Source organism: Dendrobium catenatum, unplaced genomic scaffold, assembly GCF_001605985.2.
Source record: "Dendrobium catenatum unplaced genomic scaffold, ASM160598v2 fragScaff_scaffold_134, whole genome shotgun sequence".
Lineage (NCBI taxonomy): Eukaryota > Viridiplantae > Streptophyta > Magnoliopsida > Asparagales > Orchidaceae > Dendrobium > Dendrobium catenatum.
Window position 1 is genome coordinate 1046837 of NW_021318596.1, and position 20574 is coordinate 1067410.

Consider the following 20574-nt stretch of genomic DNA (forward strand, 5'->3'; position numbering starts at 1 on the left):
AGTCTAAAGGTTTTCGCTTGAGTAGATCTAAAACAGAATATATGGAGTGTAATTTTAGTAGTAATAGACCTACTGAAGGGATTGTGACTTTGGGCGATCAAGTCATTAATAAGAGTACACGTTTTAGATATCTTGAATCTATTGTTCAGAGTGATGGTGAAATAGATGGGGATATTATCAACAGAATTCAAGTTGGATGGTTGAAGTGGAGGAATGCATCGGGCTTGTTATGTGATAGAAATGTACCCCTCAAACTTAAGGGAAAATTCTATAAGATGATAGTGAGGCCTGCAATGCTTTATGGTGCCGAATGTTGGCCTTTAAAAGAGAAGCATAATACTAAGTTAAGTGTGGCTGAGATGAGGATGCTCAGGTGGATGAGTGGCTTTACCCTTAGAGATAGGATACGAAATGAGCATATACGTGAAAAGGTTGGAGTAGCTCCAGTAGAAGATAAAATTAGAGAGAGTCGCCTTAGATGGTTTGGTCACATAAAACGGCGGCCTTGCGATGACCCGGTTAGGAGAGTAGAGGTATTAGATTTGACTTATGTTAAGAAAGGTAGGGGTAGACCTAAAAAGACTTGGTTAGAAAATATTAGGAATGACCTTTCTTTATTAGATTTAAATGAGAATTTGACTTTTAATAGGACACAATGGAGAAAAAGGATTCATGTAGCCGACCCCACGTAGTGGGATAAAGGCTTGATGTTGTTATTGTTGTTGTTGTATTGCTATGTTGTAAATGTTGATTGTTTTCTTGGTATACTTATGGTATCACATTATATATATATATATTGTAAGAGTTGTTCAATTAGGTCTAAAGTTACGCAGCAATATGTGCATTTTTTCTCTACTTTGCTATATTGTTTGATACTAATGACTTTATTTAAGGAAGTGTGAGTTTTTCTTTCATTAATTGACTTTATTTAACGTGGAAAGCATATGATATATTTGGATATTCTCATATGATTACTTTACATGGTGTGATGTTTGTAATTATTTATGTATCCAAAACTATCACAAGTTAGTTTAGTGTTAAACTATCCTTCATCTTTGTCCTATGATGTCATTGAGCATAGGAATGTTAAGCATTAGTGTGATAGGATTTTCTTAGTCGTACTTTCTAAGAGTTTGTCATATATTGCTCAAAATTATCTTAATTGATTTCATTTGATATGAAGTGAGCATGTGCATACTAAATTATGTTTTAACTCTCCAAGTTATGTGAGCTGTTAATTTAAGCTAACTGCTTGTCTACGATGATTGTAACTGATTATTTGTTGAAGTAGATTTTTCTTGATAAGCTTGCTTAACTTTGTATTAGTGTGGCCGACAGTGTGCAACCTTATATTGTCTCTACATTATAATGAATTGTTTGTGTAAGAGTTGGTGGGGAGGACATTTGCATTGCTTAATATTAAGTTTGAAATTTGTTTGATAGGTGATAGTATTTTCCATCTAGTGACTTTTGTATTTGTTAGGATTTCTTGTTAAATGAGGGAGTTCTTTTTTATAGTTGCCATATGTGATTGTCTATTTTTGTATGTGAGGACTCTGTAGAACCTCACTTCTCTATCTGTTTGTTCAATGATTGTGCAAAGTGAGATTTTATCTTAAGCCTCACATCATGCTTGTTAGGTGATAATTCACCTTGTGCTCCCAACGAGTTTTTTTAGATTGATGGGTAATGGATCCAATACCTCATTCTCTTTGATTGCTCTTCTTGATGATTTTATAATTTCTTGCACTTGAATGGCTTGTGTAATGTATAAATTATACTGGAACCTTTGTGCCCATGTTGAAATGAAATATATGCTTTAGATCACAGGCATGTGTGTAAGACCTATTGTTTGTCATTTATTTATGAATAATTTCAATTTTGAATGATGAAAATCTTTTAGGTGAAAAGAATGAAATAACATGAAATGAACCCCCTCTTCACCAACCAAATCGGCCGAACATCAAACCTAGTTTTTGTTCCCCCACAACCTCACACATTTAAATCCCAAATGGGGACCTTCAGGGCACGATGAACTTAGGATGAGCGAAGCCATCTAGTGATTGGAGACAAGTGAGATGTGTGTGTGAGAGAAAGACAGAGAGAGAGCAAGTGGGAGTGACCAAGAGAAGGGAAAGCGAGCAGGCCTTCGAGCAAGAGGAAGGCGATTGATTAAAACTGATTAATGATGAAGAGTAGCTCCTAGGGCACACGACAAAGTCAAGGGAAGGGAGGGAAAGAAGCATTGATATCTCTTTAATCCTCTTCTTCTAGCACCACCATCTTCTTCTAATTCTTAGAGAAACTAGGTGAATCCTAGATTCCAATTCTCGTTCTCTTCATTAGGTTTTAATAGCTCATAAGTTATCCTTACGGTCGAGAATAATTAAGCTATGGAAATCTTTACAAGTGCAAATCCTAAAATTTCTAAAGGTTCATGAAATATTAAAATGAATATATATTTCATATGGATTTCTTATTTTAGAACAAGATAAACATAACATGATTTTCTTAAATGATATTTCAAATTAATGGTCATAATTTGGAGTTTAACCACAAGGTATTTTCTCAAATAGTTTTATTATTATATAATCAATAATTGGGATTCTAAGGGGGGTTTGTACAAATTATAAAGATTATTTTGTTAGTTAGCATAAATTAGAATGTATGTTATGTAAAATGATGATATGAACTTATGTAATTGAACCTTAGATGGTATTGAGGATTAAAGAATATATGATCAAAGATATTTTATACATAATATATTAAAATAATTTCTTATTATTTTGGGTTGATTAGGAATATAAATTAGAGGAATTTTTAGAAATAATTAATTACATGTATGTGTTTTAATTGGGTTAAGCAATATTCTTAATGCACGCTACTTTGAATGTATGATTGATCTAGATCTTTTTGAATTTAGGGCTGTGGATCACTGTGTTGGAGCTACAAGATCAATGTGTGATGAAAACGCTTGGCTACTTGTGGCTTCTATTTAGTCAATATATCTTTACTGAATAAGGGTAAAAAATACACTTCCTTATTAGGGGAGTATTTCATATAACTTGTTGGTATGCTTTAATAGCTAAATCTATATTGTGGATAGTTTTCTAATTAAGCATAGTATTTTACGTGGTCATTTTGATCTGATGTGATTTAATTTTTCCATATTATTAGCTACACAAATTCTAAATATGTTTATATTATATATAGTACTTTAATTGTTGAAAAATACCTTGTACTTAAACAAAATATAAATAATATTGATATAAATAGATTTTGATCGTAAAAATGATAAAATTTTCATTATAAATTCAATAATATAATATAAATTATATAAGGGTATGTATGTCGGTATTTAGACTTGGTTAGAAAATATTAGACATGATCTTTCTTTATTAGATTCAAATGAGAATTTGACTTTTATCAGGACACAATGGAGAAAAAGGATTCATGTAGTCAACCCCACGTAGTGGGACAATGGCTTAATGTTATTGTTGTTGTTGTATGTATGTGGTATTAAACCCTTTTAATAATGGCAGGCCGAACCAACAATTCCTCAAGGATATCATTGGATTTCGATGGGATTGGTGCTCGCATTATCTAATTTCAGGATGAAATAGTAAACATACATACATATAAAAACTATAAAAAAAATAATATATAGCATATGAGAATTTTATAGAAAATAAATACAGTATGCATGCGAGTGGATCTTTTTGCATTCAGACAAAATAATTATTACTTGGTATAGATTATATTTTGTGAACTCTATTATGTGATAAGCACTATTAAATGATGCCTATATTTGAAAATTCCATCTTTTATACACCAAGTGCAACTAATATAGAAAAAAATATTCATTTTTGTTCTTATTCATTTATTTGCTAATACGTATGCCACATGCCTTATCATTTTGTTAGACCGGTCCACTGGACCGGTCCAGCCGGTCCGCACGGGACCGGCTCAGACGCGAAACGTCGCGTGATCTCCGCCTCCTGCGGAGATCGGGCGGGCCGACAGCTCAAACGGAGCGTTTTAGGAAGGATTTTTGGGGGGTTTTAGAGAGAAATTTGAATGTAGGGACTGTTTAGGGAATTCCTTTTGATTTGTATGCATTAAATAGTTGATTTTTGCTAGGGTTTGGGCATCTTGAATTTGGCTGAAATTTGAGATCTCTTAGATTTAGGTTTCTTTGGGCTCTAGCGGCGTCTAGAGATTTGGGAGAGATCGATCCTCCTCTCGAATTGAGGATCAATTGTATCTTTTCTATTCTGTTTCATCTATTAGTAAAAATACAAGTCTTTTCTCCACGGTTTTCTCTCCGATTTGCTATTTTTCCACTGTTTCTTGGCTGATTTCTGCTGTGGACAGCAATTTTACATTGGATCTACTTGGTTTTGGTGAGAAACACTTGGAAATCCAAGTGTTTCCTATCACATTTGTACTCTACTAAGTAGGATCTCATCTACTGAGTTTTTTTTTTGCAAACTCATATCTATTATTTAATTATTTTCATGTTGCTAGTTGCACATCATTAGAAGAAGCTTATAGGCTTCTACTTCAAGTATGTTAATAGAAGTGATAAATCTTGATGTTACTAAGAGATTTAATTGTGTAGTTAAATTCTTTTATATTTGGTGGATAAATTAGTAGGTGTTGTTGGATTTAAATACTCTTGATAATTTTATTGGTAGATAAATTGAAATCATATATTTTTATAAACTGAAATTGTTTCTTAATTTGCAGTTTGCACCTTCCCATTGGGTTTCTATGATTTCCTTCCAAACCAAGTGGGTGGGGTGTGACACATACATGGGGCAGGTTGTTTGACAAAATTTTCACCGCATAGAAATATAAACTTCAAGCTGCAGTACGTAAATTACAGGTCCTGTAACTAAAGTAATACTCATCCAGGCTAAGCACAAGAAAACTTAGATGATATGGATAAGGACATAGTACATTAAAAAAGGTTAAAATAGCAAAATATTATTCAACATTAGTTTCTTGTTTCATCCGCATCATCAGATATAGAAGTACACACCATTTCATACCTCAGTATTTATCCCATGACCAGAAGGCAAAGGTTCGCTTGCTGGAATAAGGAATACTCTGCTTGCTATTGTAGGGAATATTTCCTCCAACATGCTTTCCAAAGAGGTCCCAAATTTGCAAATCACTTGATTGATTAGGACAAGAAAATCCACCATATCTTTTGGCTGCAAAAATCATAAATATATAGCTAAAATAGGATAAAAGTTTCACAAGAGCTCACATTCAACATTAAACATGAACAATATATATGGAATGGCACTAAGATCTGAAAAATGAGAGCTAATGCTAATGAGAGTTAGCAGAAACCATTTAAATAAACATGAAACGAAACCAAATTCAACAGCAAGTAAATCCAATTGCTCTTATCTTGAAAGCAATGTACAGCGAACGATGAATCTAACATGGGACCATAATCTATTGGGTTGCTGATATGGTTAAATTTTCTAAAGCTATCCAGGTCAATATTTGCTTAACTATTTCTATGGCTATGGTTATCCCGTTCAGGTGTCATCCATTATTGGATAGTACCGGAATGGCATGGGTTATTACTGGTTTACCAGGGCACGCAACTTTTGTTCAACCAGATTACTTTATGCAGCTGTTTTTTTGAGGAATGAGAATTAAATATGAATTTGATAGTTATTTGGAATTAGATTGGGCTAATCATATGCTGATCATATCTACTGACGGAATGATGAGTGTGTTAACCCCATGAGCTTTAGCTTATAATCACTATTTTGATGATCACAAGCATAATTTGGTATGAGCTAATAACATTGATTACGATTAGGGAAAATGTGAGTCAAATTATGCCGGTCAAGTTTAAAATTGTAAATCAAGATTAAAAACATCATGAAGTGCATTTATAACTTTAGTGAAACTCGTGACCCCATTAGTTTGGAGTTAGCCTGACTGGCATTAAGATTAAGTGCCAAAGAGCAAAAATGTTACATATATTTTTTAATCATAAATTATTGTAATTTCAAATGTTGCAGATGCTAAGATGACTTACATGCATACAATAAATTTTTAAAATTATTTTGTATGCACGTAAGATATTACAATATGACTAGGTTCAATCGAGCAAATATATCTAGTTAAGTAATATATGATTAATGAAAATTAATTTTAGAATAGTATTATATGATGCAAAATTGCAAATCGTACTAAATGATATGCTTAACTTTTTAATTAAAGAAATCAGCTCAATTTGTATTAATTATAATATTTAAATTTTGAACTAATCATATTTTATGATGAATACCATATTGTATGATCAATTTCCAAATATAAAACCACTTCATGTCTTGAAGTGAATGATTACCACGCAACGTGTACTAGGTATTGTACTTCTCTCTTATGTTTTGCTTCTCTCTTATGTTTTGCTTCTCTCTTCTTTTTCCCTACCTATCTTATATCTATTATATTAAGCACTCATGTCGAGGAATTTGAAAATAATAAGTTTAAATTTTATGCAAAGAGATAGAAATTACATAGAGTTTATAAACACCAAATACTCCTCAACAAAATGGCATTATTGAAAAAAATAAAATAAAACATTAATTAAGGCTATTCAAGCTATGTTTAATGAATATAAATTATCTAAATATTCTAAAGTAGGGTTAGTGAACATAATATGCTATATGTTAAATAGGATAAGTATTTGGCTTAAATTAAATAAAACATCTTATGAAATTACTCAAAGGCTTGAGACCAAATTTATCATGTTTACATGCTTTAGGAGGCAAATATTTTGTGTTGAACATTGGAAAAGCAAGCTTAGAAAATTTTAATGCCAAATCTAATGAGACCATTTCCTTAGATTATGCATCTAAAAATTCATTCAATATTTTAAGTAAAATAAGTCTAGTAGTTGAAGAATATATTCATGCACATTTGATTAATCATGTATTCAAGATCCAATTAGAGAAAATGAAGTCAATATAAACATTACAAAGAATATTTAGAATCAAGTTAAAAGAAAAAATAAGTCAACTTAGTCATCTGGAAGAACAAATTCTAAAAGATCCCTATATTGGAGATAGAACTAAGAATTCCATTAGAAATGAGTCATACAACATTCATATCTTTAGCGGAGCCAAATAAGTCATAAAAAGCACTTGCAAATGAATTTTAGTTTATAGCTATGCAAGATGAACTCTATCAATTTATTAAATAAAATATTTGGTAGTTAATGTCTAGACCTCCAGAACATAGTGTAATAAATACAAAGTGTGTAAGAATAAATCAAATGATTCTAGTATAATGATTAGGAAAAAAACCAAATTAGTTGCTAAGGATTTCAATCAATTTGAATGAATTGACATCGAAGAAATCTTTGCCCTAGTATTAGACTTAAGACCGTCACATTACTATAAGTATTTGTAGGTTTCAAAGGCTTCAAATGAATGTTAAGAGTGTGATTATAAATGGAATAATAGATGAGAATGAACATGTAGAGCAATCACCATGATTTGAGAGCTCCGTACATCCTATGATCCTAATGCATTCAAACTTAAGAAAACTTTCCATGAGCACCTACAATTTGGTAGATAGGTTGAGCACACTATTATTAGATAACAAATTTTGCAAAGAAACCTTGGATACTACATTATTTCTCAATAAATAAGGTTTTGATAACTTAATTGTACAAATGTATATTGATAATATTTTATTTGAAGCCATTAATGATTCTATATGCAAAGTGTTCACTCAGATAATGAGGGATTTTGAAATAAATAATGACAGGAGAGCTAAATTATTTTCTAAATTTTCAAGTAAAGTAATAAAAAAATGGCATGTGATTATATCAAATTAAATATATTAAAGAGTTAATTAAGAGTTTTAACATGGAATGATATAAGTGTGCAAAATACTCATAACTCACATAAGCCAAAACACGCAACTTAACAAAAACATGAGTGAAAATAAATTGATATAAAATCATGTTGTGATATAATAGTCATTATTATAATTTTGTAATTTTATATACAAATATCGATCATGTGTAATAACAATAGAGCAATTTGTATAATAAAAAATCCAATACATTGCCCTAGCGCAAAACGTAATAGATATCCAATGTCACTTAAAATGAGATTTTGTGTCGAATGGAAATGTTAACATTCAGTTTATCGACATGGAAAATCAATATGCAGATATATTTATGAACCCATATAGGGTTATGATAAATTCTACATATTGAGAACCTAATTAAGTGTAATCCGAGTTAAATGCTTCAATTTGCATTTATTTTTTTATTTATTTTAAAGAGAGGATGTGAAATATTTGTTAATTGGTATATTTAGAATGAACAAATAAATATTAAAAAGAAAAATAATTGAATTTGACCCATTCAAACCTTTGAAATTTGGATCATACCAATCATATTATACAATTCACAATAGGACATTACAATTGATTCACAATAAAAAATTAACTATACAAACATTGAAGTGCAATTACTAAAGGAATCTAACCACTTTTCTTGGATTGTTTTAGGAATTCAGCCTATAAATACTACCCCTACCCCTCCCGTCCACTCAAACTATTCTAATTCCAATTCCTTTGTAAATGTAAGAGAGCTTATGAGATATTTTCTTATGGCCAGCAAATAATCACGAGGAGCTAGATCATCATAGTTCCACAATGCGACTTTTCATCATTGCTTTCGATCAACTTAAATTAAATTTATATAATTCTTATCACGAGAAGCCCAATGCATTCCTCCACTTCAACCATCCAGCCTAAATTCTACTAATAATCTCCTCATCTATTTCACCATGGGAACAAGATCCGAGATAATATAAAATGTGCACTCTTTTTAATGACTCAATCACCCAATGTCACAATCCCATCATTGGATCTCTTATTACTAAAATTACACTCCCCATGTATTCGATTTTTGGTCTACTCTGAAAAAACCTTTAGAATCTACGGTTGAACTCTATAATTCAAGTTTTTCATCAACTCCTTCTCTAGTCTAATCAACAAGAAAAATATCATCAGCAAAAAATATACACCAATGTATATCCTCTAGCAAATGTTTAGTAAGAACATCCATGACTAAAGCAAAAAGATATGAACTTAAAGTTGATCCTTGATGTAATCCAAGTGAAATAGGAAAATACTCAATCAAACTACTTATGTTTGAATACAAGTAATAGCTCATTTATACATATCTTAATAAATTGAATAAAAGCATTATTAACTCTTTTCTTTTCTAGAACTCTCCAGAATACTTCTCTTTGAACTTTATCATATGCTTCCTCTATACTTTTCTATCAAAACTCTCGACAAATGTATAGCTTCCATAATAGACCTATGCAGCATGGACCAAGTGATTTTGAGAAATATTAATATCACGTTGTAACATATACTCAGTTACTCTCATAATTTTAATGTCTGTCACATTAACTTAATTCGTCTATAATTCGCACATTCTTATGCATCACCTTTATTCTTAAAAATAGGAACCAAGACACTTCTCCACTCATCAGACAATTTTCTAATCTTCAAAATAATATTAACACAGATTATAAATACATTCATATTAATGTTTATTTAGTTGCTGCATTAAGCAACCTCTCTAGCCCCACTCTCCAGACCAAACAAGGTGGTTGAATTCTTGATCCATAGAATATTTCCATTTCCAATAAAAATGGAAAAAACTGTTAATTCTTGGCCTTTAATAAGACCCGGGAAAGCACCCAAAGCACTGATGATGATGAGGGTTGTATAATAGAAGAATAACTTTACTTTACAAAACGATGGCATAACTCAAAAGACACTAATTCATTGTGGGCATAGGTTATCTGCTTCAGATCATTTCGTAAGGATCTGATTTTGCTTAAAGCACCCAAAGCAAATAATATCACTCCAATTTAAAATATACTATTAGATATTTGATTGCCTCAATTGAATACTTCACTTATATTTTCATGATTCCAAAATAGGTTTTAATATTTAAAATACTTTTTCCAAATAATATATAAGCTCCTATTTCTTAAAGAAAATAAAATTAAATTAAAAATAAGGTACAATTAATATCATGATAATAGGACTTAGGGGTGTCAATTTTTGACACGACCCGAACCCGACCCGGAAAAATCCGGGTTCGGGTCAACCCAAACCCGAAACGGGTCGGGTTCGGGTTGAAGAAATCAACCCGTTTTAAAAATCGGTTCGGGTTCGGGTTGACACGGAAACACGAAATTGACCCGAAAGTGACACGAAAACTCATATTTAACCCGAAAATCCGAGTTTGACCCGTTTTTGACCCGATTTTGACCCGAAAAACGAAGATTGACCCGATTTTTGACCCGAAAACTTGCAATTTTGGGTCAATTCCGGGTCATTCGTGTCGGGTCAGGTTGACCCGGACCCGAATCAGGTCGGGTTCGGGTCCGGAAACCTGACCCGTTTTAAAAAACGGGTCGGGTTCGGGTTGACCCGAACAGTGCCGGGTCAGTTCCGGGTTCGACCCGAACCCGACCCGTTGACCCGAATTGACACCCCTAATAGGACTTTAAAATTAATTTTATGAGAGGCCTTTGATTATCCTAAATAAAAAATAAAAAAAAAAAACTTCATATGAGACCATACATAAATCCTAAAAATTAAGCAGATCGAGCATTAAAACGAGCATCCATCAAATTGAATCTTACAAATGAGAGGGTAATAATATGACATTCAAGTGTAAAGAAATATTTAGGGTGTTTACATGCATTAGTAGCATTTAGGCTGAGAACTCTAAATGATTTTGCTCATATGAGTGAAACATAAGAAAAAAATTTCATGAAATGTGCACTGCCAAAGAGGGCAAGATGACAAGCCATGTTAGGATAAAAAAAGGGGCAGGCATCTATATGATGAAACAAAATCACTTTGTTTCCCTTGTTGGTAAATTCAGGCCAAAAAATAATAATTATAATCTTAATCATGGCAACAAATAGTCAGCTTTCGAAATTCTAGTAGTTTTCCACATATGCCACCTTGACAATATCAAATCAAGCATAAATTTTTTGAAGCAGCAAGCTACTTAAGTATGAAGAGTACTCCAAGAAGTGAATCTTACCATTCTTAAAATAGAAGATAGAAAAAAGTAAATGGGATGGATAAAATCATACCTCACTATCCACAAGCAATTGGTTTAATGCCATTGGGAGATAGGGCAATACCATTGTTCCTAATATTTCAACCATGCGATGAAGATATGACGTAACCTGCATATTTGAAGAAAATTTGAGATGCATAATGGAATAGGTTGTTGTAGATATATGGACCCACTTGATACCTTATTACGCAAAGGTTTGATATTTGGAAATGTGACAAGTATTTGTAGGAGAATATCCAAAGTCTGAGAATCCAAAAAAAAAAAAATTTAGAAACATCTACTCATTCTTTTTGAGAAAAAAGTTCTGGGTGTTGAACCATCCAGAAATAAAAAGGAGCAACATTGCACCCATAAATATTGCAAGCCTAAATTTTGAATTAAATAGGGAAAAAGAAAAAGTAGCTCGCAATTGGGGAATGAAAAATACTAAATTAAGTGAACATTCATAAAGAAAACACAGTTACTTACCTGCTTGAACATCAAACCAATTGAAGGCCGACTAGCTGTCACTGTCCGCTCACTGAAGCCCTAGACCATAAGCGGGCAATGGTAAGTATTAATTTGTTTGTACTACTTTATGAGATGGTGGAATAAAAAAGTGGAGGAATAAGAACAAAACTATTTATCAGATGGAGTCAAATTCTTCAGCCAACAATCAAATACTAATATCACCGACACCGGCTCAGTATACATGAGAGAATTCCCTCTCTACAGAAACAAATTTAGAACATTTTGTCCAGTAAACTCATAATAAGATGTATTTTACAGTAGATAGAAACTGACCTTGCTAAGTGCATTTAAAGCTACAATAATCTGTTGCGAGCTCATAACTTTAGGTGAAGATTCCTCGAGCCCTTCAGCCTTTGCATCTATGAGTAGCATCTCAACCTCGAAACAAGTAATCAGCACATAGCTCATTTAATTCACTTAGGTAAGTTGCCACAAAGATGGACATTCAAGAAAAAACTAACACAGAGCTTTCTTACTTGTCCATAAAGAGGTTTAAGCAGTGCTGCCAGGTATTCTGACTGCTTTTCTGGAGAAATTTCTTCCACTCCAATCAACAACCCAATTGCCTGAGAAACCGAGGTGTTTTCAATTGATGACGTAAAGCACTTAGACTTTTATAGAAGCTGAACTCAACAAAGACTGTTTTTTTCCATGAGCACCCCTTCCAAACTAAGAATTAGAGCTAATTTACCTCAAATGCATGACTACCATCCTCAAAACCAGAATACTTGAGATCCTTGGATGTCCAATCTGAACTTGTGTACTGAACGAGAGCATCTTGTAAACTCTGCAGTAGGATGAAATAATTGGATATGATCCCACTGATAACAAATCCATAAAACAAGTATGAATTTCACACAACAAAGCAGAGGAAATGGAGGCAATGGTTCCCAGAAAAAAGGAAAAGGAACGGGAACAATACTTGTAGAATTGTATCAACGAAAGGCACTAGCTTGGGTTTCAGTAGCTTCACTGCTCTCATAAACAAGTAGCTAGCTCTTCTGCTCACATTAAGATTTGGATGATGTACCCCCCTCTCATCCAAAAATGCGGCAAGTACATTGGGTATATACTGTCCATTCTCCTGCACAAACTTCAAATACCTAGTGATTGTCTCCAAATATACAAGGGCAACCGACCTATGAGAATGGCATGAAAACTTTGCAGACAGAAGCAACGGTACCATCTCCCTTAACAATCCGCTCCCTGTCTTCATTCCATCTTCACTCACCGTCTCACCTAATCGGTAGAACAATGTCAGGGCAGCTTCAACTTCCTCCACAGTCATGTCCGAGGAGAAAAGCGCACTAGCTATCAAGTTGCGGATAAACAATTGTGTAACATCCGGCGCTACACGGCAAACACTCCTGAACAACAGAAATAAGTCCTTCCGGTGTTCGGCCATCTGTTCCTCCTGTTCCTTACCAATCTTGTCACGAACATCGAGATTATCTCGAAAAGTAGGATCATAGCAAATCTGCCCTCGAATCACCTCCAGCATCTGACCAACGTAAACTATTTGCTTTTGTGAAGGCATTTTCATAGTCGATATGTAATCCGAGAGGAGCTCAACCACATTGCCAGCGTCCAGCTCCTCACAGGTCTGCATTACATAAAAAACTGTGGGCAACGCCTCTTCCAAAAGCTCCATCGCAGAAGAGGACCCTTCGTTTTGAGAACCTAGTCTTTTATAACAATCCAACGCCTCAGAAGCATACCCAATAACAAGCGCAGGTAGCTTTTGTACCAACTCGGATTCAGCCAAAACCCGATTCAGCTGGAGGGATCGGAGAAGATTAAGCTTGGAATGAGGCTCCATCCGTTTAGACACAACCGCGAGAACACATCCCGCAGACGAAGCACGAAGCGGCTCCGGAGTGTTGTGGGAGAGGATTAAATCAAATAGAAGGGGAAGGAAAGCATCGTTAGCAACAAGGCTAATGTCGATCCAGACAATATACCGACGCATAGCGTCAAGAGTAGCCGCGGCAAGCGCGGGATCGGAGGATCGATAGAGTGAGACGATGTCGAACCATGCGTGTGCGATCTGGGGTACGCATTGAAGGCGCATAGCGTCCTTGACGCGGGTGGCGGCGGCAACGTCATCAGATGAAAGATGGTAGTCCTGGCTAATCAGATCGTCATCAAGAGCAGTAAGCAGGCGGGAGAACATGTCTACTGCTGCAGGAGAAGGCAAAAGAGAGAGGAGATGGAGAAAAGGTGAAGGCCAAGGAGAAGGGTACTCGAGGCGGATGAGTGCGGCAAGTGCCTGCGCGAGCTTGTTCTTAAGAAATGGAGGGGAAGAAGAAGGAAACAAGCGATCTGAAAAGAGCGACAAAAGAGAGGCGCGGAGGAGCGGGAGGTCATCGAGTGCCGAGTAGGAGAGGCGGATGACGTCGTGTAGTGACTGTAAGCACCAGAACTGGACGGGAACGAGAGGGGAACGATGAAGGCGATCGAGGCAGAGGCGAAGGACAGTAGGAGGAGGCCCGGCTTTGAGTCTTTCGCAGAACTCAATGGCTTGTAACAGGAGGTTGGATTCTGCGCTGCCACCGGCGGAGTTGTAGATGAGCATGATCGCGCGCTCAAAGTCGTCCATGTTAGAATAGGTGGTGGTTTCTCCAAAGCCCCAGCTGCAGCCACAAGATTTGCAGGGTAAACCCTAGGACTATATAATGGTGGTGGAGAGGAAGGTGGCTGCGTAAGTGGACGGTTTGTTTTGTTCTTTTTCGGTGAGAAATAATCGCTTTACTGAGGAGGAGGAAGACTCCGCGGGAGGATATGATGAAGATGATGAGATGGTGGAACTGCATACGGTATCGGTATCGGTATCGGTATCGGATTGTATTTAGTTTTTGTGGGTAAATTTGGATTTAGTAAATTTAGATATATGTTAAATTCTGATAAATTTTGAATAATTATTTAGTAATATAATTTAAAATTTAAGATGTGAGTTTATTTAAAAATTAAATTTAATGTATTTTGAATTTATTTTAATTGTTAACTCAAAGTTATTTATAAGTTTTAATTTTAAATATATTTAATGAGTTATACTGATAAACAATATAATTAGAATATAGTTTAATTATTTTTAATTATTGAATTAGTTATATAGATGTTAATTATTAAATTACTTTTTATATTACTAGTTATTTAATTAGGTTTGCTAAACGCTGGTTAATTATTTATTTAAGTATTATGAAAATTATGCTACTAATAACTATAATAATCAATAAATTATAAATATGAATTAAATTAATTTAATGGTAACTATACTACTATTTATTTAATTAAGGTAAATTAGATTTATTATTATATTACTAATTAATCAGACTAAATTTTAATTACTAATTATACTTATAGTTATCTAATTAATTAGTTAAATATTCTATTACTAATTAAGTATCTAATTAGTCAATTAAGTATTATATAACAAACTAATTATTTAAGTATGGTTGTATACCTAGTAGTCTAATTAATTATTTATATTTAAAATTAATTTAATTAAAATAATTCCTAATTAAAAATAAGGAATTCTTATCTGCCTTGCCTAAAAGGATTGTTTCCTTGTGCCTGAATACGATTTGCTCCTCTTTTCGACATCTTCGTTCATGTTTGACTTCGCCTCCTTCGACCAGTTCGAGGTTGCTTGCACGAGTCACTAGCTTCTTCTCCTCCTTCAATGACGTTCCTTTCGGTCGGACAGGAACTCATGATGGTTTGATGATGTTGGATCGAAAATAACGACGGGAGCTTGCTCGCTGTGAAGCTAACTATCTTTCACCCCCTTTAATGTGTTTCACATAAGAAATTCTACGACAACACCGCATGGGAGAGTTTTGGTAAATCCCATTAAATTTGTCGAACGTAGGATTTAGTAGATCCCGGATTTACGTTGTAAATATGTAAATCCGAGATTTACACAAGACTTGGGTTTGCAGGGAGCACAAAAATTGTTTAGTAAGACTTACTTTAAATCCGACTTCAAATTCGATACCAAATAGCCCCTTAGATTTAATCTGTGGTACTCATGTATAAATAGATAAAAAGTCATTAGAGATGAATTGGACTGGGGTATGGGTGCAAATGAGTCAGGTCGAGCTCCGGTCATGCTTAATTCAAATCGAACTCGAGCTCAAATGGTTTACTTGAGGTTGGCTTGTGGCAATGGATGCAACCTTGCGGGTAGCTAGCGAGGCATGCGGTTCTCTTCCTTCTTCGATCCCGCTTCAACGCCCATGGTTCCATGCAATAGTACTTTTGTTTCCGCTTCAATACCCTTACTGTCGCTTCCACACCCGTGCTTCTGTGCTCGTGCTTCCCACTTCTGCCTTCCGCAGTTCTGCCTTTCGCACTTGACCTGCTCAACGAGTTAATTGAGTATAGCTTCATCTCGATCGAACTGTAGCTAGAAAATCTGCTTGAGCACAAGCTCGACTCATGAGCTCTTTAACGAATCAAGTTTGAGCTGGCTCGCCAGTCGATTAGACTTGTTTGCACCCTTAGACTGGGGTGTAAGTGGGTGTAAGTGAGTCAAGTTGATTCAATTTGTTAGCTAGCAAGTAAACTCATTTAACAAATAATAATAAGTAAATGAGCTCTTTTATATTTTTTTTTCAATGCCTCATAAATGAATGAAGATAAGAAAAAAATTATATCTCTACTTGTTGCCAATGATCATAATAATCCAAGTATTTAAAACTCTCATTTTGATCATTTATTCATTTTTTTAATTAGAGACCTAAATCATAAGAATTAATTTAGTCCCTATTAAAAAAGTTGATGAATTAATTTTAAAAAGTCTCAGATTATTTTAGCCTTCATAAAAGTTAGAGAACAAAATTGATCATTTTTTTAGATGAAAGTAAGTGCAACAAAAATTAAAGCGACTGACTTTTTTATATCTCATAAATGAATCTTAGTTCTCAACTATACAAAATTGTCCTTCAAAAGTTATACTTTCACTCTTCACTACATGAAAGTAGTTTGCGGTGGATTTACGATGAACATTATGGTGGTTTTTTTTGGTCGAAAATGATGACAAATTTGAGACTGAAATTTTTGACATTTTTTTATGGCGAAGTTGCAGCGAATATTCCACCGCTGCTCCAATGTAAATTCACCGTAAATGCGACTCAAACTACCATATCTAACTGATTGATTATGCATCCATTTCATTTGTTTGTTGTCTTTCGACTGCTCTCCTCCATCTTTCAGTTCTCCTTCAACTTCACCTCCGCATAATATGGGCAAAACAATTACTAAATAACTTCCTTGCCTCCTTCAACGATGTTCCTTCCTGTCGAGTGCGAAGTCACACTTCGTCGTTCTTCTATCGTAGTCGAAGTCACCTCTTTGGTCGAAGACAGAAGCTTGGTCGTTGTGAAGGTATCCATCTTTCTTCAAATGCATGCTTCTTCGTCCAAATCCCTAAATCGGCTAAACTCCCTCTCTACCACCGATTGAAGGTATGCTTTTTGCTGATGATATTCTTCTTGTTTATAAGACTATAGAGGGAATTGAAGGTATACTTGAATTATAGAGCTCAACCTTAGAGTCTAATGGAAGGATTGTGTCTTTGAGCGAACAAGTCTTTAATAAGATTACATGTTTAAGATATCTTGGGTCTATTATTCATAGTGATGGTAAAATAGATGGAAATATTATTAGCATAATTCAAGTTGGATAATTGAAATGAAGGAATGCATCGGGCTTATTTATGATAGAAAAGGCCCCTCAAACTTAAAGGAAAATTCTATAAGATATGATGAGACTTGCAATGCTTTAGGGTGCAAAATGTTGGCCATTAAAAAAGAACCATAATTTTAAGTTAAGTGTTGCAAAGATGAGGAAGCTCAGGTGGATGAGTGGCTTTACTCTTAGAGGCATGGTACGAAACGATCATATACGTGAAAAGGTTGGTGTAGCTCCAATGGAAAATAAGATTAGAGAGAGTCGTCTTAGATAATTTTGTCACGTATCATTATTGTATATCTTTGTTATATAAAATGTTATCTCAAAAAAATTTTATGATGAAATTATACATAAATAACATTAAATTGATATAAATCTCATTGTTTGATTATATGAATTTATAGCACAAGTGTGTTATGGATATTGGAAATCATAGAAGTTAAATGTATAAATGATCGTTGTCTTGATGCAAAATATTAACAAATGAATTTTTGCACAGAGTGAATTTTTTCATACAGGCTTGCTGTTAATTACCTTCCTTTATATCAGAGAGAAGGTTTCATTGTCTATGTTCCAAACACAAAAATCAAGCCTACGTCATACCAAACAAGATTATTGTCAATCTATACCGCAGAGAAATATTAGTATTGGACTTCAAATGATGAATACAAGCCTCATTTCAACCCTCAATATGGCTTGTATATAAGTTCCAATATAGTTGAGGAATATAGAGCCAAGAATTTTAAGGAATTGGTTTATAATACAGCTGAAATTTCCACTTAAATTGTAGTTGGACTTTCCGCGCAGACTGGCGCCACACCAACCACTAATGGGTACATGTTGATTCAGCCTTAGGGTAACACGTATATAATGCATGTTTTATATTGCACATATATTTGAGAAATAGTATTTTTAACTAAATATTTTATGCAAGTTTTACCCGTCAAAGCAACCCACGTATAGGATACTGGGCATCATACAGAGTAGGTTTGATGCTCCATATGTTTCTTTAAAGAAAATTATAAAGGAAGTGTGTGATATATGGTTTAGGAAGTTCGAGGTTAATAAGTTACAATATTATTAACATATGTTCTTGTTTTATTAAGCTAACAAAGAATAATTTGTGTTCTGATTTGTTATATAAAGTGAGATTTCTACTAGTAGCTAGAGCATAGTACACATACAGAACAAATTTTGAGAAGCGTAGAGCATATTGCCTGCGAGATATATTTGTACAAATTAGGAGGAAAAATGAGCGACCTCTTTGGATTGGAGATGGTGTATGGGCCGAACTCAGTAGCATTTGGTGAAGCCTAGATTATACAACGAGAAGGGAGCAGAACAAACAGAATCAAGCTTCTAACGTCAAGGGCATGGGTAGTTCCCTCTATACTGGGGTCTTAATTTCACACACTGAGCACATATAATGATTGACAAAAATTTTAACATATTTTAGTAAAAAAAATTTATTATGCATGCCAATCTAAATATATTTTAGAAGGAGATACTGTGTAGAAAATCCACTTATGTTAAGTTACACAATCACACTCACAAACACCATGAGGTTTATCATTGGGTGGACGAGTGAGCGAGGATGATCTATATAAGTATATAAAGTTACATTACTAAGAGGAATATTATAAGTGGCAATTATATGATGATTAATCTCATGTTTTATTTTATAGTTGAGTATACACGATTTCAAGAGAGCCAAGCTATAGCTGGTGAGGGATTCTCTAGGGGTTCTGGAGATTTTTCTAACTACCGCAATTGGTCGTAGGCTGTAGGGATGAGTTTATGAATCAGGTTTGCAATCCTACACGTATGAGAGACAATCCTCTTTTGTCTTGAGCTACTCTGCGCACAATCAGGAGAGTTTATATAGCTAACATGTAGCTAACTTGATAGCAGAGCTAGAACATGTCCAAAAATCATAAGCGAAAATGCACATGCATATACTATATGAGCTTCAGAGATTGAGAGAGCAGATTAATGAAAATTAGCCTGTGTCTACATCGGTCGAGCATGAGAGTGAGGATATATATTCTGTTTAGATTGTCTTCTTTAAGTTTTTGATGCATTTTACTTTGTTTGATGTGTAAGAACTATGTTCACTTTAACACTGTTATATAAATAGTAGAACAGCAGAAATGTAATTATTTATTTGAGCAATTGAATTTTGATTGTAGAACAATTTGTTCCTTATGTTTATTTTATTAGTGTTTGCTTAAATATTATCATTATTAACTATTATTTTTAAACTGCTTGGATTGTGATTGTTGAAATGCTAAAGAAATTATTGCAGGTGCTATTTTTTATTTATGCTACATTTTTTCAATGAATTTGTGGCGGATTTTTTGTGACAAATAAGGAAACGACGCAACTATGTCATATATTGCGATGGAACATTCCATCTCAAATTACAACAGACTTGAGGCGGCCATTCCGCCGCAATTTGCAACAAAAATATATGCTGCTAATTACGTCGCAAATGGTGACGGACAAGCAGCTGTAATTTGCTACGGTATTTCCACCGCAAATTCGTCGTAATTAATAAAAAGTCAGCTCAGTCTAGTTTTGACTTGATTTGTTAGCTAGAAACTTGGCTCATTTAACAAACATTAATAGAAAATACACTTAAAATATATTAGCATTTAAAATCTTTAGTAGAAAATTATTAAAAATATTAAAAAAAATTATCTTACTTCATTAAGAGATTTTTTTTAATTATTTTTGTTCTAAATCTTATTTTATTTTTGCCGTTTTATTATCATATTCATTGAATCATGTTCATTTTCTCTCTTTGAAAATAAACGAGTGGATCTGCTCGTGAGCCGGCTTGAACTTGTAGCTCGAACTTGATTAATAATCAAGCTCAAGCTCGTCAGGGTGGCTCGAGCTCCGCTCGACTCGCTTACACCCCTAGGTGGGAGAGTTTTAAGTTTGAAATTTAAAAATAAATGGAAAAAAAATATAGCCATCTCAATATTTATATATTATTTTGCCATTATTATAAATAAATAATAATAAGTAAATGAGCTCATTTCTTCTTCAAGATCTCATAGAAATGATCATAATAATCTCCAGCTACTTAAAACCCTCAGTTAAATCATTTATTTACTTTTTTAACTAGAGAACTAAATCATAAGAATTAATTCAGTCCCTATTAAGCAGTCAAAAAGCCTTCCAACAAATCCAAA

The 20574-nt window shown here is 34.0% G+C and overlaps 1 protein-coding gene across 2 annotated transcripts in view; it reads right to left on the reverse strand.

The window, feature by feature from the left end:
• LOC110111402 (exportin-T) overlaps positions 1 to 14457 on the reverse strand; it is a 52640-nt gene extending 38183 nt beyond the window's left edge. Inside the window, exons 1-9 of one of the 2 annotated variants that reach the window (XM_028700568.1) lie at positions 12603 to 14457; positions 12372 to 12467; positions 12157 to 12246; positions 11954 to 12058; positions 11790 to 11878; positions 11639 to 11690; positions 11351 to 11413; positions 11184 to 11279; positions 5055 to 5219 (exon numbers count right to left, since the gene is read on the reverse strand). In XM_028700568.1, coding sequence (XP_028556401.1) covers positions 5055 to 5219; positions 11184 to 11279; positions 11351 to 11413; positions 11639 to 11690; positions 11790 to 11878; positions 11954 to 12058; positions 12157 to 12246; positions 12372 to 12467; positions 12603 to 14279 — 2433 coding nt within the window. In that variant the 5' untranslated portion in view covers positions 14280 to 14457. Of the gene's footprint in view, positions 1 to 5054; positions 5220 to 11183; positions 11280 to 11350; positions 11414 to 11638; positions 11699 to 11789; positions 11879 to 11953; positions 12059 to 12156; positions 12247 to 12371; positions 12468 to 12602 lie in introns of both variants that reach the window. The other variant, XM_028700569.1, reaches the window with a different exon arrangement.
• Positions 14458 to 20574: the final 6117 nt, after the last annotated feature.